This window comes from Onychostruthus taczanowskii, unplaced genomic scaffold (assembly GCF_017590055.1).
Source record: "Onychostruthus taczanowskii isolate IOZ18803 unplaced genomic scaffold, ASM1759005v1 scaffold108, whole genome shotgun sequence".
Lineage (NCBI taxonomy): Eukaryota > Metazoa > Chordata > Aves > Passeriformes > Passeridae > Onychostruthus > Onychostruthus taczanowskii.
Genome location: NW_024497408.1, coordinates 846,186 through 873,772, shown reverse-complemented (window position 1 = coordinate 873,772; position 27,587 = coordinate 846,186). Strand labels below are relative to the sequence as shown.

The 27,587-nt window shown below is 40.1% G+C and overlaps 1 protein-coding gene across 1 annotated transcript in view; it reads right to left on the bottom strand.

Moving 5' to 3' along the window:
- Positions 1-27,587, bottom strand: part of ADAMTS12 (ADAM metallopeptidase with thrombospondin type 1 motif 12) — a 71,071-nt gene that overhangs the window by 7,483 nt on the left and 36,001 nt on the right. Inside the window, exons 14-19 of the mRNA XM_041419368.1 lie at positions 26,777-26,918; positions 19,128-19,254; positions 11,882-12,092; positions 8,701-9,849; positions 4,033-4,185; positions 1,393-1,566 (exon numbers count right to left, since the gene is read on the bottom strand). Coding sequence (XP_041275302.1) covers positions 1,393-1,566; positions 4,033-4,185; positions 8,701-9,849; positions 11,882-12,092; positions 19,128-19,254; positions 26,777-26,918 — 1,956 coding nt within the window. The remainder of the gene's footprint in view (positions 1-1,392; positions 1,567-4,032; positions 4,186-8,700; positions 9,850-11,881; positions 12,093-19,127; positions 19,255-26,776; positions 26,919-27,587) is intronic.

Genomic DNA, 27,587 nt, shown 5'->3' with positions numbered 1-27,587 from the left:
GAGGAAAAGCTCTGCACTGAGACACTTATTCCATGTGGTTGGAAGGAGACTGAGAAGAAGCTGCCACATGGGAAAAAGCTGCTCCTGGCACATACTACTGGAAAGACTAAAAGGCAGAGTAGAAGTGGCTACACAGACCAGGCAACACAGAATTGCTCATCAACATCACCAACACCAGTAGCATCTCTAACAAGAATTAGAGAAGAAGTCATATGCCAGCAGGATTAATCTGTAACATTGACTGAAGACACAACACATTCGTAAGATGCAGCATCTCATTTTTTATGAGGTGTTTGGGGACATTAAAATTCAATCCATACAACAATTGAACTCTTTGGCAGTAAAAGTATCATACAAAAATAGAGACAGGTTATTTTTTAAACATTCTTTTGTCCACATTCTAGAATTACTTATTCACCGATTTTTTTACTATTTTTTCACTAGTCTGTAGTAGAGTCTGCTTGAAATACACGAGGTATTTTACACTCTGATATGAAATAAGGTATCACATATACTTTGAATAATGCATTGTTACTGTCCTACAAGGAATTGCACCCCTATGGACAGAACAATATATCTGACATCTGACAAATGAACTTTTTCAATCCATTTCTACCTGCTGTCCTTAGCATGAGGACAACTTCCAGGGTTGGACTAATGTTTTTATAAAGTATTTTAAGTGGCAAACAAATGCAATCATTCCATTATTTTTATCCATACTCCCCCTGCTGATTGCTCTGACAGACCATCCTGGTCTCCTCCAGTTGTGATTTGTTAGTGCCCTGGGAAGAAAATGTGATCAGCTCCCTTAAAATCCCAAAGCATTAGGTCCACAGGGCTGCAAACATCGTGACATGTTCTCCAGAGCTGCTTTCAGTGGGGTTAAATTCTAAAATAAAAGCAGGCCACATGCTTTAGCTGATATAAATATGTGTCTGGCTGCCTCTGAGTTGGTTGGCACAGATTTGCGTTACAAAGGGACCGAAAAGTCAGATTTGTCTTATGTCTGGTGTAAGCCTTTGCTCCACAAAATTTCAGTCCAAAAGCATAAAAAAATTCTATATTTAATGAGACTGCAACATTAAAACCGCAGCAAAAAGGATTCATCTAAATGAGCCACATTTACTGATCCAAGAGGATAGCTGCAACAAATTTCCTTCCAGGCCATCTGCTTCTCCCCTACAGGACATGGTAATTTAAAGCTCCAGCTGTAAGAATGGTTTTGTGAAGCCTTACGAACACCTGTGCTAATTTTTGCTGTAGCCATGCACAAGAACTCACCAGCTGCGTGTGTTCCTTGGAGCACAACTTTACCTGACAGCACGGGACCCAACAGCCGCTGCTACCTGAAAGGAGAGCGCTGACTCACAAAGGTTCTTTTAAGGACAGTACCTCACTCCAGGGCTCCACGTGCCATTGCAAGCAAGGTTCTGTGTTACAGCTAGTGTTGAGCTGTGGTTTATAGCTGAGGAACTGGCAGTGGAAAGGCCTGAGCAGCCGCTTTTCCCCAGCATCAATGCAGTGAACGTCTCGGGTCTTGAAGCCTCCGCTGCAGTTCGCAGAGCACTGTACACAAAACAGAGAGGGGCACATCTCCACATGAGGAGCCCCACTGAGGGGCTGTACCTTCCCCAGTCACAGAGCAGGACAGCCTGAGCTCTGAGCATCCTGAACAGAGGGAATTTACACGTCACTGTAACACCAGCCTGTCGTGAGGCTTAAACACAGTGGCTTTCCTCAGAGCAGCCTGGAACACACCATGTAAGTGCTTGCCCTGCTACACTGCTACGGCCCATTAATAATATGAATACATATTTAATTGGGAAATCTTGCCAGCTATTTCCAAAAATGTCATAGTGAAAGAGTCATAATGCAATAAATACAAAAAATGGATTCTGTTGGCAGGGATATTGTCAGTTCCTTAGCTGCTTCAGAGAGAGGAAGGGTGTGAGTAGCAGTTCCCACCCTCATCTTCCTTGCACCTCCATGGCACCAGGACAGTTCACACCCCAAGAGCAGCTTCAGTTTGAGAAGGTGGGAGGGAAGAGAGAGGCACCCTGAGCCTCACTCAGTGTGAAATCACTGCCCAGCCTAGAGCTCTGCTGAGCAACTAAGTGAACCCTTCCAGTCTCCTTTTTCTAGCCAGAGCTTCTTCCAAGCCTCATGCAGCATCACCAGGTCCTGTCTCCAGGCACCAAAATTTAGGACATTTCCTGCTCTTGATGAAGAACTGAATTTGCTACAAAAGGGATAAGGAAAAATACACATTTTTTCTTCAAGCAGAATTAAAGCCAATTCCAACTGCACCACTGAAAGCTTCTAAGATCACCTTTCACCCTTACCACTACGATACAACAGCAACTGGTAATGTTTTCCTTTGCATAAATAAACAACCTTTAGTTGAGCAAGCAACCTGAATGTAATACTTCCCCTAGGAGATGAAGAATGGATGGAAAGGGAATCCTTACTCTTGTCCACAGGACAGGTTTCTGTCTCTCTGGATAGAAACAGCGGACAGAAGTGACTTTGTAAGAAACTGAGTACAACAAGATACATGCAAATTATATCTGGCATTAAACACAGGCTCTAAGATTTAGTCTGAAGCACCTTTCTTTTAGGGGAGGGGAAAAATTAAATGAGAGTAGAAAACAGAAAAAGCTTTACTGCACTAGCAGGGAACCCAGACATCTTGCTGTGACAATACATCTTCAAAATATTCGAAATGAGTAACAAAAAACAATTGCCACTTGTCAGCAAGCAAAATTTAACTTTTTTTAATATATGAAACTTTAATTAGGTTTGTATAGTTCACTTGATGGAAAAAATGGAGGGTAACACAAATCTGATAGGAGAAGCCTCTTGCCTCAAACTTGTTTCATAACTGGTCTGACATTTTAAAAATTTGCTTCCTGTTATATTTTATCATTAAACCTGATTGCTAGCTATTTTTCGTGCATGACCATCATTCACTAGTTGCAAGAGCAACGACATTTATGAAGAAAAAGTGAAGGTGAAATTGCCCTACTGCAGCTGGGAGGGCAGGATGTCCATGTATCTCTGAAAATTAATTTCGAAGGCTTAAATGTAGTTATGTAAAGGGTTGGCCTTTCCTGAACTTTCTAAAGAGGCATGTAATTCCTGTACAAATCAATTTTATGTCTAAGAGCTCAATAATAACACAGGTTTTGTAACTATAACTTTTTATTTGTATCAATCTGCCCTCTAGCCCAATGGCAACAACATTGTCCACAGAAGTGATCTATACTGGAAAAGTTTGAGACACCTATCTTTTTCCTTATTAAATCAACAATATTTAAAACAAAATTTTGTAGTTTATCTCTTTTTAGCCTTGAAAAATAACCCGTGGTTTGAAACTCAATTTTCAGACTACATGAAGACAAAATGTAATAAGCTTCAAGAAATCACCTAAGTCCTTCCAGGTGCTCTTCACACAGCTTAAAATATCAAAATGGGACTCAAGCACAATTCTCTGGGTTCCACTTACCACCCTGGACACTCTTCTGTCCCTTGAACAGGCCATGGGTACAAAACCAGGACCAGACAGAATCCTACACAGAGCAGACTTAGAGGTTATGTGAATGGGGAACAGACCTTGTCAAGAGACAGTACATGGTGACAAGGGTGGGGAGGAACACGACAACTCCCTTTCCCAAATTCCCACTGCTTCTTAAAATTAGGATATGTCCCTGAAGGCAGAGATTTAAAAGATTCCACAAGCAACTATGCACAGCTTTGCTCTGTCAGCTCCACAGAACATGACCAGAGTCCTGCTTTGGCTCTAGATGCAAGAGTTAATGAGCACAACCCACCACAGGAAGAACAAAATTCACAGCAGATGTGTTTCCAGATATAACTTCATCAGGAAATTAGTAAATTAGTGCTGAATGGTCAACTGGGAATCATGTATGCATTCACTGAGTAAATAATTGTTTTAAAAATAAAATATTTAGAGTTTCATACCCACTGAAATTTGCAAGCTTACTGTTCATACACAGCCCTGAATGAAGTTACCTTGCTCCAATTTCCTGTTTTCCAGCTAGCACATGGGCGGAGATAACATTTCCTTGCAGGATCAGGCTTTTTCTTGTCCTGACAGTGTGATGTGTTCCTGCTGCTGCACTCCACATGTCTCCAGAAAGCCCCCATTCCACAGGTCGTAGAGCACTGCACAAGGGCAAGAGGAAACCCCAGGAGCAAACTCAACATTAGTACATCATTCTGGAAATAATCCTGGAACCTAAATATAACTATCTAGAGCAATTTTAGCTGTTATCAGAGATATCCAAATGAAGATATAAAATTCACCTAAATTTTACTTAATATTCTGAAGGAGGACTTTTTGTGGTTTCTTAGAACAATACCAATCCTGATTTATACTATGCACTTCTTTTCTTTGGCAAAGTCCTGCTTACCAAGACATTCTAAATCTGTACCAGCTGTTCCACTGCTTTCTTCTGTTATCTTTGGGGATCCAAAGTAATATGTAATTGCATCCAATCTTCAGCATGTTCCCTCTCTACCGCTAATACTGCTGATGAGAGAGTCAGGTAATTGAGTGCATGATGCTGAAAATCTTAAATAAATATGTGAGAATCTTAGGAAAACTGTGCAGGAAAATGTTTCTCTAAATCATTATTTCAGAAAGTGGCTGAGTGTTTTCAACATCTGGGAGGATTTTTGTGTCTGAGGAAAGAGAATATTGATTATTCCAGTCCATATCCCAAGAGTGCACACTCCCCACAAAAAACTCCAAACACTGTCATTGTCCTCTGAAGGGGGTTCAGAAGGGGTTGAAAAATGCTTGGAGACACTTATTTACCTTTTTCTGGCTTAGAAAGGGTGGGTCAGTGAGCTATACATGTAGAGCCAAATTCAACACACTAAGCAGCCTGTAGCTGGCATTATTTACAGCGTAAATAATCTTGGATTAAGTCAGCAAAACAATGAAGAGAGCAAATGCTATTGTGTGGTTTGAACTCCCTGCGTGGCAGTGGGAAAGTTAAATATGGAACGCTGAGTAAGTTTCCTTGGAAAAATAAGAAAACTTAAGGTGAAGCTAAGGCAGGAAAAAAAATCAACACTGGAGATGTTTGATCTCATGGCAATTCCTGAGATACATGTCCAAGTGGCCACAGAGGTCCTGTTAAAGGAAACTGCATACCACCGTTCTGTTCTGCCTAGTGACACACCTATCCAAGGCATTTCTTCTGACTGAGAGGACAGAGTGCCCTTGCCTTGCTTTCTGATGGCTTCATGCCTTCCCCAGCTTTGCTACACCAGCCTGACAACACCAAGACTTCACTGAAGGGATGATTAGTCTTTGACTAAAGCCCCTTTGTGAGCACAGTGAGAAGAGCAAAGGTGGCTCCATGGATGATGCTGGGCAGATCACACTGAGGCAGATTTATGTTCTTGTCTGGGGAAGGTGAAACTGCAGGATTCTTTCAAACCCTGTTGTGTGCAGGCAGAGGGTCAAGAGAGAATGATACTTAAATGGTTTCAGGATAAAGCCTGAGCTTTCCTGACTGTTGTTTGATGTTAAGTAAGTTTCTGAAGACATACCTCTTTTCCCTTTGTCATTTGGGAACCAAAATTTCCTCTTGGCACTGTACATGTTGATCACAGAGGGAGAAAGTGCAGGTGACTTTACATGACCAACAGAAGAATGAGATGACCAGTATTAGAAGGAGAGGATCTGCTGGTAATGGAGTATCTTTGCTACCCAGAAAGCTCTTAGGAAGGGAAAAGTGAAAGCCCAGAATGGCCCAGAAAAGTAGTAGGAAAGAAGTAAAATTTACAGAGAAGCACTGGTGGAAATGGGCTCTGTTCTGCCCTCCTCAAATCAGTGCTCTCCCCTGAGGGGACAAGTGCCAGCCCTCTTATGGGACACACCTTGGCACTATTTATTTACTAGTATGGACATCTCCTATAGAGCAAAGCAATGTCAAAATATTGACAGCTACTAAAAGAGAAAGAGCGCAGCAAGATATTCATCAGGGTGGGTGCAGTGGTCTTGAAATACCAACGCCTTGGAGAGATGTCATCTAGGAAGAGATTCGAAGTTTTACTAAGGATGAGCAAACAGAAAGAGCAAAAATAGTCAGAAAACTGTAGACTGAAAATTAATTAAAAATAATGAACAAAAAGAAAAGGTTCTGTAAATGTCAGACTCAAGGTGTGTATAGGAAATAGATAACTTTTATTTAGTATGAAACAGAATAGCAAAGTTTATTAATAGAACCATGGAATGGTTGAAATTGGAAAGGACCTTTGCTCAGGTAGGGCCACCTAGAGGCAGTTTCCCAGAACCATGTCCAGATGGCTTCAGAATATCTCCAAAGATGGAGACTCCATAAATTTTCTTTCTTTTCTTTTTCATCACTTTTTCAAGTTTGAAAATGAAGTTCAATGTGCCACACTTCCCATAAAATTTATTTTAACATGAAACAACAGCTTGAATGAGAGTAGCAAAAGACTACTAAATTATTAAAGAATAACATAGTTAGATGCATTAAGTATCTTCAAATTGACTTCATCAGTTCTGTGAAACCAAATCTTTTAACCTTATTTCTACATTCATTCAAGTGTTTATTCAATAATCTTTGAACTGTTGAAAATCAATTTTTATAATAGATTGGAAAAGTTCCAGAGGATTAAATAAGAATATCTTCCAATTAATCTCTAGGAAAAGAAAAAGTCCTATCTGTGGTCTAATGGAATGCTTCACCCAAGCACACTTCAAATTATTAAACAATCAAGATCAAAGTAGCAAATACTAACGAAGATGATAAAGAAATAGAAAAGCCCACATGGACCCATCTAGAAGAAATAATTCAATTGAGTCTAATATCCTTTTCTGACAGGTGAACATGGCTTAACGAAAATAAGGAGCTGGCTGCTGTGATGCATTTTTATATGATCCTGCAAAGAGTTCTTTCAGCAAATATAAATACAGTTTAGGAGAAATAATCACAAGGTTGGTGTTCAACTAATTGAAAAATTGTAATACAGTGGCTCTCAGTGGTTCAATGTCATAATGAACAGACTTTTCAAATATAGTTCTACAGGGCTCCAAAGCCAGGCTCTCTTAGCATTTTCATTAATTGACTGTATGAGGAAAGACAACATGCATTTAAGGCATTTGAAGATGATGACAAGCTGGGAGAGTAGGCAGGAATTTGAAATCTGAATTCAATGACACCTCACCACAATAAAAGCTGTAAGAAAACAGTAGCCTGAAATAAAAAAAAAAAGACTACAAAAGACTACATTTAGGAAAACTTTTTATGCACGCAGACATACACACACACACACATATATATATATATTCACACACACACACACAGAGCTCCTAAATGTAATTGAGAACTTCTGCTGATCTAGAAATACTGTAGTAGGGATCCAACACTTACAGTGGACCACAAATTAAATACATCAAAGCAAGATGGTTTCAAAACAAGACAAATCTCATTTCTGTGTTCACAAAGAGGGTAATATATAAAATGATAATAATTAGTTGATTTTATACGTCACGTGTCCACTGGGACCACAATGAACATTACTGATAAAAAATATGTGATGAAACTGAAGAAAGATCAGACAAGAAAAATGAAGTCCCCAGAAATTTAGAGAACACAAGGAAAATCTCAAAAGAATTTAGATGTCAGACCCCAAAAGAGTTAAGAAGATAATCTTCCTCCATATAAAAAAAAAGAACCCTCATTTTCAGTATGGAAGATGTTTGCTGTTTATAAGGAAAATATTTCAAGGTGGACAATGAATGAGTAGGACAGCAGCATCTCTGCATGACAAGCCTTTGCTCAGACTGTGGGGGCTTGGGGCCACAACCATTGGTCTTCTTTTGTAGGGTCTTGCACTCAAGCAGATCTAAAAGCAGGCCTTCTCTCACAAGGATATATGCAGGAGGGAATGCTCACCTGTCTCACTAGAACATGGGAAACTAAGGCCATTCTCACCTGGCCACAGGAAGGCACAAGGTGAAAGCTCAAACTGCCAGCAGGAGTACATGAACTGAACAAGTGCTGCTGCACTGAGGACAGAGCAGGGGCCTTACCCACTGTCTGCATCCAACACCATCTCGGGGTCTAGATATGCCTCCAGTGACGTGAGATACACTTGGTCATCTCATCCTGTCCTTTTTGGCCCTGAATTTCTGCATTTCTACGATTGTGGATCATTCCCGGCAGACCCAAGAGCAAACAGGTACAGAGAAACAGACCTTGGATAGCATTCCCCATCAGTGCTGGACAAAGCGGCAGATCAACAGTAGGGTATTTTTCTTTAGCTTGGTAAAAAATGCCACCAAAAAGTGAGATAATTAGTTCAGACACCAACATCCCTCACTTTAGATATCATGAGTTCAAGAATATAAAATCCTTTAGCATGAAAAGAACTCTGTTTACATAAAAATAAAACTTTACTGTGGGAAGGGTATTAAAAGTTGGTAAATTATGGCTAGGCCCCATGATGACTACATTAATTCTCTGTAAGCAACCTAATGTTAGATATCCCAAATTACTACTTTTTTCCGTGATAAATATTTCATGTGTACGACACTGATTTCAGAAAATTGTGACAAACTAAGAAACTCCATTTCCTCAGCAGTGTTTCAGACAGCTGTTCACACTCTCCACTTCTTATGAGCAAAAAATAACTTACTTCACTCCAGTTGCCTACTATCCAGTAGGCATCACTGGGCAAACTGTTGGATGTTATTACGTGGCTGTTGTCTGTGACATTCATTAAAACACCTTCAGATGCTGCACTTTGGCTGTTCAGAGCATGCTTGGGAGGTGAGGATTGTGTGCTAGTGGTTACGGTGTCAGGCAGCTTTATTTCTTCTCTGCTGTCAGTCTGGTCCCTTGGGGCACTACCAAGCTCTGTGGGCGTTTCTGTAACCAGTGCTTGTGGGGTTGTTACCTCTACAACAGGCACGTCAACTTGCAGACTAACATAGTTTGCTGCTGTTGGAAATGCCAGCCCTTGTGCTGCTCTGCTAACAGGATTGAGCCCAGAAAGGTCTTGGTGCTGAGATGCTGGTGGGGTCTGAGAAGTCACACTCTCCTTCTGAGTGACAGGAGAGGCAGTGTCCGAGGTTGTGCTTCTGGTCCTGATTTCGGGATTGAGTTCTGTGCTGTAAAAGACATCAGCTGCTTTCTTGCTGACTCCAAGTGGCCCATCAGTGTTGTCAGATTCCTCAGTTAAGTAATCATAGCTGGAAGTTATTTCTGGGTTACTGGTAAAAGAGGAAACAGGAGTGTCCTCACTTCTTTGCATCTCCCTCTCTGTAGTAGAAACTGGCTCACTTTTAGAAGTGTTTTCAGCATGCCTTAAAATTTCAGTACTTAAGCTGTTATAAAAAGGCCATGAAGTACTATTTTGATAGGAGCTATTTTCAGTAGAAACAACTGGGTAATTGTAAACATCACTTGATTCAGCAAAATTACTTTGTAATGTCCTGTTGGCTGCTCCCTCTTTTCCTGAGACATTGACCAAACCAGAGGATGTAGGCAAACTGGGAGTTACACTTTCATGCTTGGGTATTTTTGTTGTTGTATGGAACCTGGGGCTTGGTCTGGGCATTCTGCGAGGAAGACTCCGTTCAGGATTGGCATTTGTTTTTCTGATTATGATCTTGCCTCTTCTGGGTGCCTGTGGGAGAACCAGAAATCTTCCAGCAGAAGGGCATTGCTGAAGACCACACAGGGCCTTAGAGTTTGGTCTCTTGGAACTATCACATGGCTCATCATTATTTTTGGCACAAGTGACATTACGAGTCCTTATTCCACCACCACAAGTGACTGTGCACTGCAAATGAAACAGAATTAATGTATCTCCCCTTCACAGAAGTATCAGATGGCATTTGTTTATAATAAAGAAGTATAATGACAAATAATAAATTACAAAGCTTTTCCTGAAGAACAATTCATTCTAGTGATGTTCTGCTACCATGGAGTTCTTTCCAAATTTTTTGACAGTAAATGTCACCTTGGAGAAATAGCAGTGAAAAAAGACTAATGATAGAGACAAAATATTAAATTAATATGATAGAATTAGATTTCTTCATTGACTCAAAAAGTCATTTAGCCAATACCTTTTCCACCAGATTTATAAAAAAGCAGACTGAAAACCTGGTATTGAACCCACACCTGACTGGCTGAGTGCTGCTCACAGTGCCACAAACCTGCTGTGGTGATTCATGCAGCTCACAGACCCTCGCTGACTTTATGAAATGGATTTTTTATTCAGTCTTAGTACAATGATGAACTGCTGCCAGAGCTACTAGCATGTGTGCCCTCAATTAGAGACTACCAAAGTAATTAGCCAATCTGGCTTCTATTTAAATGAGAGCTGCTGTGTAAAAACAGTGCTGGGAGCTAAGGAGACCCAGCTTTTCTGTGATGTTTTTCATCCTCGGGCGCACAGGTACAGCCATGCCTTCAACAGCTGTCTCTCAACTAAAGATTTTGTAAAATCACTCTTCTCTGGTTGGAGATACTAAGGCTGGATGAGTTGAGTAGGAGTGGAGGTGTTACAAAAAACCTACTGGAAGAATTCTTCCTAGGATGCAAGGAAGCCTAACCAGGTGCTCAGCATGAAGTGATGAGCTCTCCTTTTGCCAGGACTTCATTGTCCCTGGCACATTTAACTCCTTTTAGAGCTAGTCTGGGTAACAGGGCATTAGAAACACCAGTGACTTTGTGTTGCTGGAGCACTCTGCCGTTCACAGCTGTAAAATAATATCAGCTCTGCAGCAATAGGAGCAGGAAAGCAACCAGTGTAGCCTCACAGCAGACAGCTTCATCAGCTCCTGTCATTTGTGCAGGTGAAATACCTGTCCTACACTCTCTCTCTCCAGTTTCTGCAGAGGTAAAAATGCTTTTTTATCAGTAAGTTGCAAATATAATCCAACAGCATGTGAGTACAAGCACTGTGCCATTCTTATATAACTGTACTGCTAGTAATGTAAACCCAATCTATTTTTTCACAGGTATTTAAAACATGGAGGTTACTCAATTAACAAAAAATCAATATTCTGTGATGATGGTTTGTGAGCAGCATAAACCAATCCAATACAGCCACAAGATTTTTTAGTTCAGTATGTGACTCTGTTCTCGTAGCAGTGAGTCTAATGAAAAAAAACTGAAGGAGAAAGATCTTCCTTGTAAATACTATCTTCCCTTCAAAAAAGAAAGGAAGGTAGTATTTACAGAAGGGAGAACCCCACAACAGACATCCCCTCCAACTGCCTGAGCACTTCATGGCTGACCAAAAGTCAAAGCATGCTGCTAAGGGCACTGTCCAAATGCGCTCTTAAGCACTGACAGGCTGGGGACATTGAACACCTCTCCAGACAGCCTGTTCCAGGGTTTGACCACCCTCCCAGAAGAGAAATGCTTCCCAATGTCCAACCTGAACATCTCCTGGTGCAGCTTTGAACAATTCCCATAGGTTCCCAAAGCTATGAGAAAAAAGGCAGAGCAAGAGATATGAATGTAAAGAATTTAAAAACACTTTGCTGACCTACAGAGATGACAGTAGTCACCCCCCTAGTCTGGCCCACAGCAGCCATTGCTCTCACACAGACTCTAGCACTAAGCACACCAAGTTCTACAGTCCCAAAAGCTCAGCAAGCTAACACACAGCACTTTCTGAAGTCTTTAGAAAGCAGGGTTGGTTTTTTTTTTCTGCACAAAGGATTTGTGAACACATTAAACTATAGAAAAGTATTTTAGAAAAAAATGTTAAAAGGCGTAACAGCAGATCACTGGTCCTTTTTGCTGACTATAATAGGTCATTTTTGAGAAAAAGTTCAGTGTTTCAGCTAACATGAATTTACCTCAGTCCAGTTGCTCACTGTCCAGTCAGATGGGCACAAGATATCTCTGTTGCATGACAGATGGGTCTTTGGTTTAAGTAGGTGCTGGCACTCTGTGACGTCCAGTGCTTGCTCATCAGATCCCACTGTCTGGATGCAAAGTACAGTTCTCTTCTTCTGGCCTGTTGGGCCACATGTGGTCGAACATTTCTGCCACTCCCCTGCCCACCACCTGAAAACCAGCAGGGTGAGAAACATCAGAAAACAACCCACCACAAGCATGTCAAGGAAAAGGTCAGAGACTGCAAGGAAAAGAGTCAGTAATTTAAAATCTGGGCTCAGATCTAAGCTCTTCACATTAAGTTCAGATTACTAAAGCTCTCCCATCCACCCTGTGCTCCAGTACCAGCCAGTCAGTGAAAGACAGAAGACAGATTTCCAGAAGGCAGGATTTCCAGACAAAAGCAGGCAACAAGCATTATGCTTCAATAAAATGTAAAAATCTACTGAGTAGGGAGTCCTTCAAATCCAAATCTGAGGAACTGCTAGCAAATCTACTTAAGCAAGTAATCGTTATACTCTATCCCATTGTTTGTTTATTGGTACCTCAGTACAGAAGAGTTAACAAATGAGAATCACTGGAGAGTCTGCAATGACAGCAGAGAGGTGGAAACGGTCCCTTTACCCACGTCTTAGCAGCCAGGACTGCACAAATACTCAAACTGGCTCTCCACAAGGGTTACCTCCCTCCATAAGGCCTCTTCCCATTAGGGGAAGTAGTGAGGCACACAGCCCCAAAACCAGGTTAGTCAGAGCTATGCTGCATGGGATCAGTGCCCTGCAGCACTGTCCCTCTGGGCAGGGTGTCCAGGCCTGCAATAGGATGGACTTTCCTGTATTTCATTCCTTAACTAAGTAGAAACAAACCTCTTATGTGTCTCTGTCATGATTAAAGTCATTCTTCTATACTGAGGTGTGCAATTTTCCACCAAACTGAGGGTAACTTTCCTCTATAACAGTATTTTCCAGTGCAAAACACCTTATCAACAAGAGCTGTTCCCTTTACATTTGGTTCACCTTAGCATTTCTCCAGCACTGTCCAACTATTTTTTCTCATGCTGACCTAGAGCAGATTGTGCACCTGCATATTTCCCTTCTGTGATAAGAAAGAGGAGCAAAAATTTCCTGATTTCTACAGTTTGAGAAGCACTGGCATCAGCTGTGTCATTTACCTGAAGATTTATCTTTATAGTTGAAAAAAAAAGGAAAAAACATCATACCAAGAAAAGCTTTTTTCCTTCAGTTAAGCAAGCCCCAAGTAAGAATACAACTTCAAGCTACTGCACAAAAAATCTGGCTCAGCTCTAAACTCTAAGGCACAATAGCTCCTAAACAATATTGCTTGTTCCAGAGTTTTCAAGGAGGTCACAACAAAGCCTTATAGTGAAAACAAAGCAGGAATATATTCCAAAAACACCTTTCTATTAAAAAGGCACATAAAATTGCTTTTGGCTTACAACCACCACAACCAACACTATTCTATTGGTTTTGGCTTTTTGGTTTTTTTTTTTTGGTTTTGGTTTTTTTTTTTTGGTTTTGGTTTTTTTTTTTTGGTTTTGGTTTTTTTTTTTTGGTTTTGGTTTTTTTTTTTTGGTTTTGTTTTTTTTTTTTGGGTTTTTTGGGTTTTTTTTTTTTTTTTAAGGTCCATGAACTTAGATACAAAATAATCCTATTCTGATAAATACACTAAAATTCAGCATCCAGATTTATAACAGTTTTTATGCTTTGTCTCCGTTGATAATCCCTCTCCTCTCCCTACAGTGGAGAGGGGAGAGGGATTCCTTAATTCATTTTTATCTCCATTGTAAATGAGCTGCCACTGATGTGGAAGGCACTGGTATCTATTCCTAATAATTAAAGAAAAAACAACACAAACAATCAAGTCTCAGAGCCATCAAGCTATGATATAGCTTATTTGTGCAGCCATCTGGTCTTCTCTGTGGTACCTACACCTATCTTCTTCGTGTTTAGTAATCTATACATACATAGCATTTCCTTTTAAGTTACCCCAAAGCCCCTCATGCCACTGACAGCTTTGTTCCAGAATGCAGTCCACTGCACCAGAAACCAGTGCTAAGGACTTCGGACCAGATTAAACTAAAAAATATCCAAAAATATCTTTCTAAATAAACTAATCTTTCCAAGTTAAACTAAAAAATATCCCCCAAAATATCTACCCTAATAAAATATCTACCCTAAATATCTTTCTCCTCCTCTTGCCTTCCTTCAGATTGTTTCTTGCTCTTCCAGGTCTGCAAACAACAAAGGAACTCTAACAAGTAAATAAAAAGTAAGTACACCTCAGCCAAACACAGCAATAAAAATAGAAGTAAATTATCACCAGCTGAATCAAGCCATTTCAGGGTTGTTATCGTCTCTTGCATCTTCTTTACAATTTTATCTCTTCTATAATCTTGTAAAATGCTGACATTTCCACACAAATGGAACATAAATATGTGAACTGCTCTATTAATTTTAATGGGACCAGATTACATATTTCGAGGTACAGATATGCTAAACTGACACCTCTTCCCCCTCAGCATTTTCAAATGCCTCTGACTGAGGGTTTAACAACTGGTGCATTGAAACACCAATCTCCAAGCAATAATTTATCAGATCTTACCACAGAACCTACCTTGCACAGCAGTAATGGCGTGTGATTAACTGTCGTACACAAAACACTTTTTAAAAGCTGTGGAAGTAGTCACAAAGTCAGGTGCTCCACAGTTAGAAAATCCCAGAATTAAGATTTTATTCCATTCCATCTCCGTGATCAAAATAAAACTACAGTCAGCCAGGTAATTTTTTTCTGTAGACTTCTTCCTCACTCAGTGCAGGTAACTTCAAAAAAACTTGCTCTAACTGAAAGTTTACTCTTAATAGTAACTGGAATTTTTGATGTTGTGTTTTCTTATTTTCATCCTAGGGTACATGCATATGCCTAATTATCCAAGAGTCAGAAATCTGACATGGAATCACCTGTGCTCCTGTCTCTTCCTGGTTTCTGCTTGAGGACCTGAACTGCGGCATCTCAGCCAAAGGGGAACAAAGGCAAAGCAAGGATGGAAAAACAGCCAACATCCATTTGTCTGTTCTGGCACAGGATGCCCTGGAGCAGGCTCTGGACCACAAAGAAGAGAGTAGCACCTGACTGACTGCTTTGCCAAGCTGTGCAAAACTTGGAGCTTTTGCTGTCTCCTCACAGTGCAGAGGCATAACCAAAACTGGACGTGACTGCCAAACACACACCCAGAATTAACACAGCAATCCAAGCTCTAAATATGCAACCTCTGAGAGGAAATGGCCAAGATGTTGGATCTCCCAGCCAAGTTAAGACTGTAGTGAGACACTGGGACAAGCTGGTGGGCACTAAAGCCTCATGGGAGTCAGCACCCAATACTGGATTCTGATTCCAGCTCTGGCATTACTGCTACAGCAACTGAATGGTTCTTAAGTATTAAGGCATCAACAGATCCCTGCAAAGTGAAATGACTGTCTTATCTCCATAGGCAGGCATGGCACAGAAAGACTGTGGTAGCAAACAAACAAACAAGCAAAATGCACAATTTAGATAATTAATTTGCATCAACACTGTTTTTCCTCAGACTGTCAGAAGAGAAAGCAGCCTGTCTGGTGAAAACATAACTTCAGGTAGGTGTGAGTGTTCAGCTCTTCTGCAATCAAGCCTGGGACAGAAATAGGAAGAAAATCTCATTCTTTCAGGCGGCTTTCAGCTGCCTTAAATGAGACATACCTTTTCCTCACAAACTGGGTTTCTGAGGCTTATTACAGAGTAGGCAGAGCCCCAAAGCCTGTGACATAGTCCTCAGCTATACACAGAAGATGTGTAAATCCTGTTGAAAAAGCAATAGCATGGAATTTTGGGGCTTTGGAACCCAAAGCTCCCTCCTTCCCACCACGGCATGTCACACCTAAAGAGAGACTGTTGGCTTTCATGTATTTGTCCAGCATCAGGCACAGCAAATTCCAATGGTTCACGGATTCTCACTCTGTGCATTGGAATAGAAACCAAGATTTCCTATTCTTACTATGCTGTTGGAAGTGTACTAAGCAGTCTGGAAGCAGGACAATGAAATAACAACAGATAAAAAGTAGCAGATTCCAAGTACTTTTAAAATAATGTATTTATGGTTACTCTGTTCAAGTGGGTAGTCAAGTTAAAAAGGCTCCAGACAATTTTCTTTACAGGGGAAAGCAAAATTTTATTCACAATGCTATAAGTAGTTAAAATCTCACTCTTTTTCAAATAGTATCCATTGATTTTAATATTAACACCTATGGGACTAAATACCTGCCCACCAAAGAAAGATTCAACTGGAAATCATACTCCATAGCATGATGTGGAAAAAAACAAGCATTTGTGCTACAGTCTTGATGCACTGCATCTAAGCAATATCACTGAAGCAGTACATGAGTGGCTGTATAACATTTTAACTCTCAGCTATCCAGCCACCTTTATTTTGTTCTGAATCAAAACATGGCATACATGTATTGTGATAATTTTTTTTTTCATTTTCCTCTGAATTATTTTAGGAGAAAGTATAATAATAAGTGTAATAATAAGCATAAAATAAATACAGAGTAAATCAGCTGACAAGAATGTTAAGGCTCAGATTTCTCAGAAGTAATTTAAATTTGTAATTCTAAATCTGTAATTTAAACAGTTTACAACTGACTTCCTCAAATGGATTAATGAGATAAGATCTGGTTTGCGAGAGCCACAACCATTTTATTCTTTGTCTGTAGCTTCTTTTTGATAAATTATCTACTTCTTATTTAGTGGTATAGTAGCATGTTTTTCATCAGTGTGATTTAGTAGAGAACAGCCATAACTTTTTGGATAGAACCTACTATAAAGCACCTGGTTCACTTTTGAGAAGTGGTTCACTGTTGAGAAGTGCAAAGTCATCCAACAATTTCAGTTCTTTGGCTGCAGCACTAAACAAAGGTCTCCTGCAGGGTTGTGTTTAACAGCACTGTCCTCACCTCTGGCACAGAATTTAGCCACCTCTCTATGGAACACTTTGTCCTCAGCAGCTCCACGTGGACTCTCAGTTATCCCACATAATGCCATGTGGGACAGTCACACCCGCCTCCAGCATTCAGACCTCCTTTAGAAGCAACAAACTGCACTAAGTTGTCTTGGGTTTCAAAGGAAGATGAGTGCATCTGTCTGCATTAGAGGTGACACATGGGCAGGGAAAACTGAACAACTAACCCCATGTTGGGACTACAGGCTGGAACAGAGACCAGATTTACAAGAGGAAGGGCTTGGGAAGAGTGAGCAATCATTTGTTCTTTGCTGCCATCTCTTGTGACACAAGAACTCAGGGCCACCAACAGAAGACAGTGAGAGCCAGGTTCAAAACAGTTAAAATGCCATGGTGCTTCCCTAGTGCCATGGTGCTTCTTGCAGAGGAACTTGTATGTAATAGAAGCTTTTCAAGGCTGCAGGGAGAGGCTGGATGAGTAAGGTTCATTGGAGGTTACTGATTAGACAAGCCATAAAAACCTCTGGAAATACCTTGAATTAAAACCAGTTGGAAGCTGGAAGAACATTACAAAGAAATCTGATTTATGTTTGACTTATTCCTCCTTAGGCATGTAGGACCTGCTGAGAGCCAGAACAGGGACTTGGTCAAGTTCCTACAGTCACTTTTGTGTTACGAAGAGAAAAATAAATATACAACATGACTCTAGAATTAAATACATATGGTTTTCCTGCACTGCACTTTGTTGTGATTTTGGTGTCCTCAGAAGGATGACTTGTGGTTTTCCCTGCAGCACAGAATGAGCTCAAGAAGCATCACAGGCTGTCAGCACACAAGAGCTTTTCTGCCTGGTCTGCAGAAGAGTTTGGTTTATGTACGACTTTGTGCAATCTGCTCAACAAGGGACAAATGCTCCTCTCTCACATGCAAGAGCAGGTCTGAATAATGTTGTCACTTACAACAAATGGCACAAATTGTTCATAAATTCCCAGTTAACTGGGAATTTTTTTAATTGATAGTACAGTTTATATGTGCCATGAAAAAAACACTTCAATGAGCATGGGTAGCCCCAATTCTTAACTAGTCAAGTAATAAAAAGTTTGGTCTACTTTCAATTGATTTCCTGGCAATCTACAAAGAATTATGAAATGCTGGTAGTCCATGCTGCAAGCACAAAGATGTAAATCCCACAGAAGCATCATATACTGTTATGAAGATACTTGGAAACAACTAATAAAACAAACAACCACAAAGAACTTTTAACATCAAAGTCTCATGAAATTTACTACTAGCAAATGCAACGCAATGAACCCCAAGGACTCATTGCTTCGATTTGACTCTGATTGAACTAGAATTACTAGGGAAAGACTGGTGTACCTTCGTGAACAGCATGATAAACAACTTTCACAGACAACAGAAGACAAAACCAAAGTACCTAAAGCATGAAACAAAAAACAATATTGATCTCTTTCAGCAAATCTGTGCCTGCTGTACAAGCCCACAGTTCTGCAGGCACTTGGAATGTTTAGTCTTCCTTACCTCGCTAAAAGCTAAAATGGTGTCACAGAAAAACCAGAAATGAATATAAATTAGAACAATGTTATGAGAAAGGAAAGAATTATTCCCATGTGATCACGGAATTAAGAGAACTGCACTTCACTCAGTTATAAATAAGAAGGAACATAAAAATGCCAAGTACTGTGCTACAAAGAAAGTATAAAAACTAGTTTTAGAAGTAGATATTTCCACTCATCACCTCTATAAAAAGGACAAAGGTGTATTAAAAGATACTGAGAAACAACATCTAAAGGCTCTGCTAGATGTTTTTGGAACACACAGTAATTCTTCTTAGCTCACCTGAGCTAAGGCAAGAATACAGTTTTTAAATAAGAACCTATGTCATCTTCAGGCACATCTGTACCCAAACTGAACAAAAACAGGATCTGCATACATGAGAGAACAATCTCTGCCATTTCCAGCACAGACTGCTCAGTAACTTGACTTAGAAACCTCTCAGGGTGGCTCACTTCTGATTTGTTTATTGTAGGGATTCTGGCACCTTTCTCTGCAACACGTGGCAGCCCTCACCACGGCACATGGAAGGCTGCGGATGCCACGCCAGCCTGGCATCAGGAACAGCTTCCCTTGAGCAAGGATGCTGTTTACCACCCCCAGAGCCTCCCAGAACCCGATACCTGGGCGGGCAGTCCTGCTCGTGGCACTTCTTCTGCCGCCCGTTCGGCTGCGTTGCTGGGTCACAGAAGGAATTCTTGACGGCTCCGCTTCCCCTCCGCACGCAGTGGGCGATCTGCCGCCGCAGCCCTGCAGAGACACAGGGAAAGGAGCAGTAATCCCCGCGGGGTGGGATGAACTGCAGAGAGAAGGACACACAGGGAAAGGAGCAGTAATCCCCGCGGGATGGGATGAACTGCAGAGAGCGGGACACACAGGGAAAAGAGCAGTAATCCCTGCGGGATGGGATGAACTGCAGAGAGAAGGACACACAGGGAAAGGAGCAGTAATCCCCGCGGGATGGGATGAACTGCAGAGAGAAGGGACACACAGGGAAGGGAGCAGTAATCCCCACGGGATGGGATGAACTGAGAAATCCCCAGCTATGCGCATCCTTCAGTCAAGCTGAAAAGGTTAAGCGGAGCTCTTTTGGATCAGATCAGAGCTCAAGTGACAGATTAGAAAGCACTTTCCTTAATGTATTTGTTAGCCTCAGAAAGGGCTCCTGCAGGCCCTCAAGCGGGTTTAAATGGCTATGAAGGGTTCTCGAGTTACCCACAGACAAGAGGAAACAGCAGCAGCATCAGGCTATACACAGCAAGCCTGGCTTTGCTGACCTTTCCTCTGCTCATTGGGAAGGCTGTTTAAGCAGAGCCACAGAATAATCCTGTGACTTTTAACGTGAATTCAACTTTTAAGAAGTTTTGGTGCACATTTCGACTGAAATCAATGATGAAAAATGTCTTCTGTTTTCTAAGTAAATAATACACAACATTCAGCACAAGAGGCAAAGCACAGTGATGAAGAGACACACAGAAAAAATCCAAACAAACCATTTGGGTTATTTCCTATAATTTCCATTTATACAAAACCCCACTCATTTAACAGAAGGAAACATGAACCAAAATACTACATTAACCTAGTGTGAATCTAAAGAAAGCCAGTTTTCAGGAGCCTGCTTCCCACATAGTTCTGCAATAATTTGAGGTATATCTCTTGCTGCAACCCAATGTAAACAAAAGTATTGCAATATTACAGTTTGAAAGATTGCAGTGAGACTGATATAGAGACATTAAAATAGCCCAAACAATCTTAAGGACTAAAAAGACTGAAAAATCATTTATTAACTCTAATTAACTGTTCTATTTATTCACAACAATTAATACACACTGGTAGATCACTGCATCTCTAGAACTTTTATCTTCCTCCTGGGATGCACAGGGCCTAACAGCACTGTTGTGGCACCAAGGATAAGTGTTAGGCTATTTAGCAGTATGTTTAGGAAACAAGCTTTTTCTTTCCTCAGGCCTCCTAATAACTAGTGTGGGAAACTACATGGAAGATAAGAACAGCAATCCATAGAAAATAATTGGGAATTAGTAATATATTCCTCTATATACTCAGAGCATCATTAAAATGTTAAGGTTGGAAAAGCCCTGTGGGATCAACAAATCCAATCATCAATCCTGCACTGGGTCAAGAACACAGAAGAGAGTTTTGCATGCGTATTTGGGTCATTTCATAGAAATCCCTTTTTTCTACCACCTGAGAATATCAGGTATGTGAGGAAATGCTTTCACTTTTTGATTACTTTCAGATTTCTGAGACATATAACACAATTACTGACTACAGCACAAGATTTGATGACTGACTCTGCTCCAGTCAGATATGAAGGCTGATCTTCTAGAACTGTGATTAGTGTCACCTGTAAGGGAAGATTAAGGGACTGAGGCATTCAACAGTCCATGGGTCCATGGTGCAGTTGCAAGACTGAAGTAAGCCTGGACATGGTGATCTCACATTCATAGGTGACTTCAAACAGGAGAAAGTCTTTTGTCTCAGTGCAGAACTCCCAGGGAGCAGTGCTCTCTTTCATGCCCTGATATAAATATGACTAGAAAATTCAGCAAACTTTCTGCTAGCTGAAAACAAATCAGCCAGTGGAAATGTTTCTGTTACTTTCAAAATCATGATATGTTGTTGTTCCAAATACAAACAACAACAAATCTTTGCTTTGATAAATTTTTAGTGTCATTTCAGCTGCTACAATTCATTTTAAAGCGCCTATAAACCTTTGCAAAAGGTTTTGCTTTGAAGCTGTACATTCTCATAAATGACCAGCTGACATCAATGAACTAGTTTATTCTAATAAACAACCTCTTTATGAAAGTTATGTGAACTCCCACTGTAGTTTCAAAATCTCTGGCAGCTGAGCTCCAAAGTTGGAAGGAATCCTATATGCATATAGAAACACACACATACAGATGTAGGTTTACATGCTATGACATAATTAAATGGTTTTATCAGTTTGAGCAAGTTGAACCAGAAAACACTGCAGAAGAAGACAACTATCACTACTGACCCTGCCCCAGCAAGTATTTACAGTTATACAAGTTAGGAGGGTAATATCTTATTTAAGCCATGATTAAAAATTTTAAAAATACTGAAATCTCAGTAAAATTTTATACCTAAACATTTTTTCTGAATGGCTTTGAGAGGTAGCTGTTTTTCTCCATTCGCCACTTTTACTTCTTTCTGAACTCAATACTGATTAGTTCAACTGACATGTACTATCTCAGTTCTGTGAAAAAAACCTTACAGGTATTTCTAGGAAAGATAGGAGAAACCAAGAAAGATAATCATCAGATCAGAGAATAATCTTCATTTCACTAAATCTACTCAGAGATTCCTTCTACTTCTCTGTGACACTTCATCCCTAAAGCAGGTCTCTTTAGATGTGAGGCTGACCCACACATACCTTGATTTTTCACTTGGTTTGCAAAGAAAGGTACCAGTTCAAAGTCATCTGGGTGTGAAAGGCTTTTGAAAGAGAGATTAGAAATCTTATTGCTGCAGAGCCCTCAGTTTGGGCTGTAAACAACAGAAATTAAGGATCATAAGCAAGTCTATAATAGGTGTATGAGAAACACACATATCTGACTTTAGAACTCATGTGAACATGTAATTGAGCTGTGCACTTAAGATAGTTTGCAAGGAGTCCACTTTGTATTTGAATGAGCAAATTATATTCTGTGCCTACACAAGTTATGCACAGAATACAAGTGCCAATCTTTACACTTGCAGTGCTATAAAACTCAGACACACAACAGTGAATGGAAACGGTGACCTTTGTATTCTAAAACCAATACTAAAAGTGTAGGAACACTTGGAGATAATTTTGCAGAGTGGCCTTTATAAAAGTTGTGAAGGATTTAGAGGGCACATAACAGTTAACCCCAAAAAGAATCTTAGAGTTAAGTCCTTTAGCAGAGCTTTCAAAATCTGCCAATTACCGATACTATCTGTGGAGAAACAAAGTTTTGATGTTGGCTAATATTTTCCCTTCGCTGCAGCTGTGCTGTGCTATGCTTTTTGTTACAATTAATGCCACTCAAAGCTGGTTCTAAGAAACAAGACCAAAGCCTTTAGACAAGGAGGAAGTATTTATACTTTTAATTCCAATATAACCCATTCCGTGATTATTTAAAGGAGAAATAATAGGTAGTTGGTCTAGAAAAGAACCTCAGTGACACATTTAAATTAATATGCATGTAGAAAAGCTTACAGGCTCTACCTGCTGTCTTGAGAGCAGGCTCTGGTGGGACAGCTCTTGTCCAGAGGGTGCAGTAGTTTGCAGGACTGTTTGTGCACACATTCTGACTGCAAAGCAATTCCTTTCAGCACAAAGCAAATGGCAGGAAGAGATTCAACCTGTCCTGCATTCAGGACAGAGAAAGGGTTATGACTTTTACTACAAATTATCCCCTTTGGTGCTTGTTTGCCATGAACTGGATTGCAATGTAACTGCTTATCTATTTTACACATTGCAATAGAATATCAGGTATTGCAGTGTGTTTTCCTTTGCCCTGCATGCAGTATTAGGTATACTTGCCACAGAAAGCATTGATTTTTTCAGAGTATTTTTTTCCTGTTCAGTGGTGTTACAGTAGACTGGCCACAACCTTCTTTGACACTACAATAGATGGAAGCACATGAAGGAAATGAAAGAAGCCATGAGAACATTTGAATATTCTGTTTCTCCATTGCAGTGGAGCTGGAGAAGGACATGCATATGATGCACAGGGCGTGGCATGGCGCAACCTTGAGGTGAAGAATCTGGGGGAAAATATGTCCAGGGAGCTGTCCTGAGTTCATTCTGGAAAGAGACAGCTTTACTCTAGAAGTTCTTATTCATCACTGGGACTTTTTCCAGATACATTTCCCATGGATGAAGAGCTGCACATGCACAAGAGCTGCATAGGGCTAAAATCACTTTGTTTTCTCTTAGGATTGATGAAAATTTCCTGCATCGGTTTATTGCCCTGCCTAGAGAATTTCTTATTCCCTAATGCACATGTTCTTTCTTGGCTCCAGAAAGCATTTGTTTGTATTGTTCTGATTTCTGTGGCTACCAAAGGCTGAAGTACCCTTGAATTTATTGTTGTGTTTTTGGCCAGTGGTGATGAAAGGACCTCTGCGGGATCTTTGGCAGGTCCAGGTTTGACAAGAGAACAGAAGTCTAGGTAAGGATCATTTTCTCCCACTGGCTGTGGCTGTCAAAGTTATTTCAGCAGTTCATCTTTCTTGGTCCCCCTTTTTATCCTAAAAATATTGGTTTATTGTTTACCATATGGTTACTGCAATAATCCTTAAAAGCTATTTACTACTAACATTAGGCTAAATAAATACAGCTTTTCTTATTTATCTCTCTGTAGGCTTATCTTCAATAAGACCTGTCCTGCAGCACACCCATAGCAGAAGATGATCTTGTCTACTTCAGTGCACTTTTATCTTATAAGCGTCTCAAAACACTTCAAATGCCAGTGATTTGGTACAACAAGTGTTACTGCCAACAGCAATAAGTTCTGAATCTAAACAGAGTGAACATTCACATAAAATTGACTGCATTGTTCACAGCCTGAAGAAGTTTTGTGGAAGTCAGAAGGAAGTTTTGTGAAAGTCAGTTGGACATCAGGGAGAATTTCTTCCCTGAAAGGGTAGTCAAGCATTGGAACAGAGTGCCCAGGGAAGTGGTGGAGTCACCATCCCTGGGAGTGTTCCAGAAACAACCGGATATGGCACCTGGGGCCACGGTTTGGTTGATGAGGTCGTGTTTGGTCAAGGCTTGGGACTCCCTGATCTTGCAGGTGTTTTCCAACCTCAGTGGTGCTCTGAGCAGTGATGCTGGTCCACATCCCCATGGCCAGAGCACAACCAAATAGAACGTGAACTTGCAGAGAGCTGCAGGCAGATTGGCTTATCAGATTTCCCACTCCCAAGTGATGCATTGGAGCCAGGATTTCTCTATTTTAATGAGCAGGGAGTGAGAGACAATATCCTGACTGCATCAGAAAACTACACCCCTCTTTAGACCTGTACAGTTACTTCTCTAAACACTTATATCACAGGGGAGAGAGGGCTACAGGTTTATTAATTTCTTTTCTTCTGTCCATGAAGGAATGCAGAGAACTGGTGAGGTGTCTATGCCCTTCATGAACTGGGATGCACCTCTCGGTTTCCCTTCAAACTGATGCCACCAAGTCCATAATCTTGTCTGAAACACATGATTTCTACTTACACAAAGGCAGTAAGCTTAAAAAACATTATTAAGAGCAAAAATGCAGCTAACAGAGGAAGCCAATTAGCAGATAAGAACTGAAAAAACCTCACATACCACAGTTACCTATCTAAGTAACCCATGGGGCAGAAATCAAAGCCACATCACAGTTTGTTAGCCAGAAGAGAGTAAACAGGGCTACAATTTACCTAGTGAGAACAGTTCTGGAAAAACTGCAGCTAATGTAAAAATAACCTCAAAACAGCATAACAAACAGTCTACTAAATCAATCCCCTTTTTATCACAGCAATTTTTACATTAAACATGACTCAGAACAAGGCAGGTATCAGAAACAAACTTACAGAACACAGTTAAGCAAAACCACTTGTTCTGTGCACCTATTTAAAGAAAATGGTGGGTGTCTCCCCATCAGAAAGCATATAAAGTTTTGTGCTGAGAGACTATTCCCAAAAAAAATCCAGAAAAAAAATCACAACATCTATCTAATCAAGCATATATATATATGAATGAACACACATCTCTGTAATATGTTGATTATATATATATATATAAATATTTTAAAATAATATGTGGATGTAATTGGGATGGGATGTTTTATACTAGGCTTCTAAAAGTTCTTCTTTTAATCTTATAAAATTAAGTCATAAAATGCCTTTTGTCTAAGCCACTGAAAATGCATTATTTTAGAGTCTTTCCTGGCAGAAGAGATTAAAAAATGTCATTTCTGCAATCATCACTACATTTAGAATCACAACTCGGTTTATTACAACACTTGTTTGTCCTTTTTCTTTTCTTCCACAGAGCAGTTAAAAAAGCAGTAATTACTGCTTTTGCCAAGTAATTACCAAAAACCACTAACAAAACTCTAGCATTAGAAAAGGTCTTTCTCCTATTATTGGTCTCGTTGTAACACTAATCTTCTACTCTTCTGTACATTTTCCACACTGTACAGAATCGCCAAAAAACAAGCTTATGGTTGTATCTCCAGAATTCTGTGAAAATCAAGAGCTAATTCAGACAGAAGGCTACAATTCCTTTCTCCCAACCTCAAACTTCCCTTCATATACAAGCTTTTCGTCACATTTTCAAAATTATTCCCACAACACATGGACAAAAAAAAATTACTATTGTAAATATCTGGTCTCTTTATCCTTATTGTTGATTTACTACAAATATTAATTTTATCTCACTGATGTTAGCTACTTCAGAGAAAGTTCTCCTGCCAGCATTTTGTGTGAATTACCAGAAGCCACAACAGACCTGTTGTTAATCCTGCTTCACAGTCATCATTCTGCTTGTCTGGCTTAATGTGCTGCACAGAACTACAGTATAACTGCAGTGGTACCCAAGCTATTGCCAAACTGGCAAAGACATGGAAGTTCTCAAGACTAATTGCAATTAAGTAACTATTGAGCAATGTACAAAAAAGAGTTGTTACTTGTCAAGGCAGGACAGAAGTTAAGAATATTTTTTGTAGTTATTATATAGAAAAGACTTAAAAGGGAAACAATAGTAGGTCATAAATTTGTATTGCTGGAAAGAAGGGCTATGGTGAACAGTATTGATAAAAACATATAAGGGAAAGAAAATGGTACCTTCTTATTTTGGTTCACAGAAGCTGAGAATTTCAGGGCAGGTGTTTTAGAAACCTATTTTACTTACCTAATTTTAAACATTTTTATTTAGGAGTCAAAATACATTATCCACAGAATCAGAGAATGGCTGGGGTTGGAAGGGACCTCTGGAGATCATGCAGTCTCACCCCCCTGCTAGAGCAGGGACTCCTGGAGAAAGCTGCACAGGATCACAACCAGGAAGATTTTTAATAGCTCCAGAGAAGGTGACTCCACAGCCTCCCTGGGCAGCCTGTTCCAGTGCTCTGCCCCACTTAACATAAACAAATTATTGCTCACATTATTTCTGAAACCATGTGATCTGATTTCCCACCAAAGGCAGATTAAAGAGCATTACCTCTTTGAGGACTACATCTGTAATGAAGGAAAACAGTAAGAGAAAAAGGAAGTGAGGGATTACCTCTTCCACAGGTAACACTGCAGGCTGTCCACTCTCCATATTGCCAAAAATACTCTGGCTCTCCAATCTCATTCTCATTACTTTCTTCTTTACGTACAGTGTATTCATACTCGATTCCAGGGTTAGTTTCTTGAAAAAGCAGCTGGAGAGAGTGGGGTTTATTAATTGTTTGATTAATAATCTACTGGTCAAAAGCTCTCAAAGTGTGAAACTGGAATAATTAAAGCTGCCCATAAAGTCTGATACCAATTCAGAGAAGCAGACTTGTAAAAATTCTACTTCTTTTTCGACAGTGGCATACATTAATCTTTCAAAGACACAGTTGTTTACCATGCATTTCTGCAACCACAGGTGGGGATAAATGGGTCACCATAATTGGTATTCTACTGACTATAAGAAAAGATAATGCAAAGTCCATCCAGAGCATCCCTATGGTGCTGATTAAGAGCTATTGCCTATCCCCATTATTAATTATAATTTTACTACCTGCTGAAATAGCTGTTACAAAACAACCATTAAGTCAGAAAATTACAGATGCTATTCAGACACTGCTTTAATATCATTTTTCAGTGTTTCTGAATAAAGAAGAAAAATTCCAACTGAGAAGGGGTACTCAAGAAATTTACCTGAGAAAGTAAACATCATCAAGGGAAAAAAAGTCTTCAGCCATGAACTTTTACTCTTCCTCCCAATTGTACTCAAAGTCTGAGCACTCTTTAGTTTTGTCTTCTCACCAGACATTCGAAGTGTGAAAGTGGTCTTCCATCACACCCCTAATACTTCTTTTGATTGCATGGTGGATACACATGCA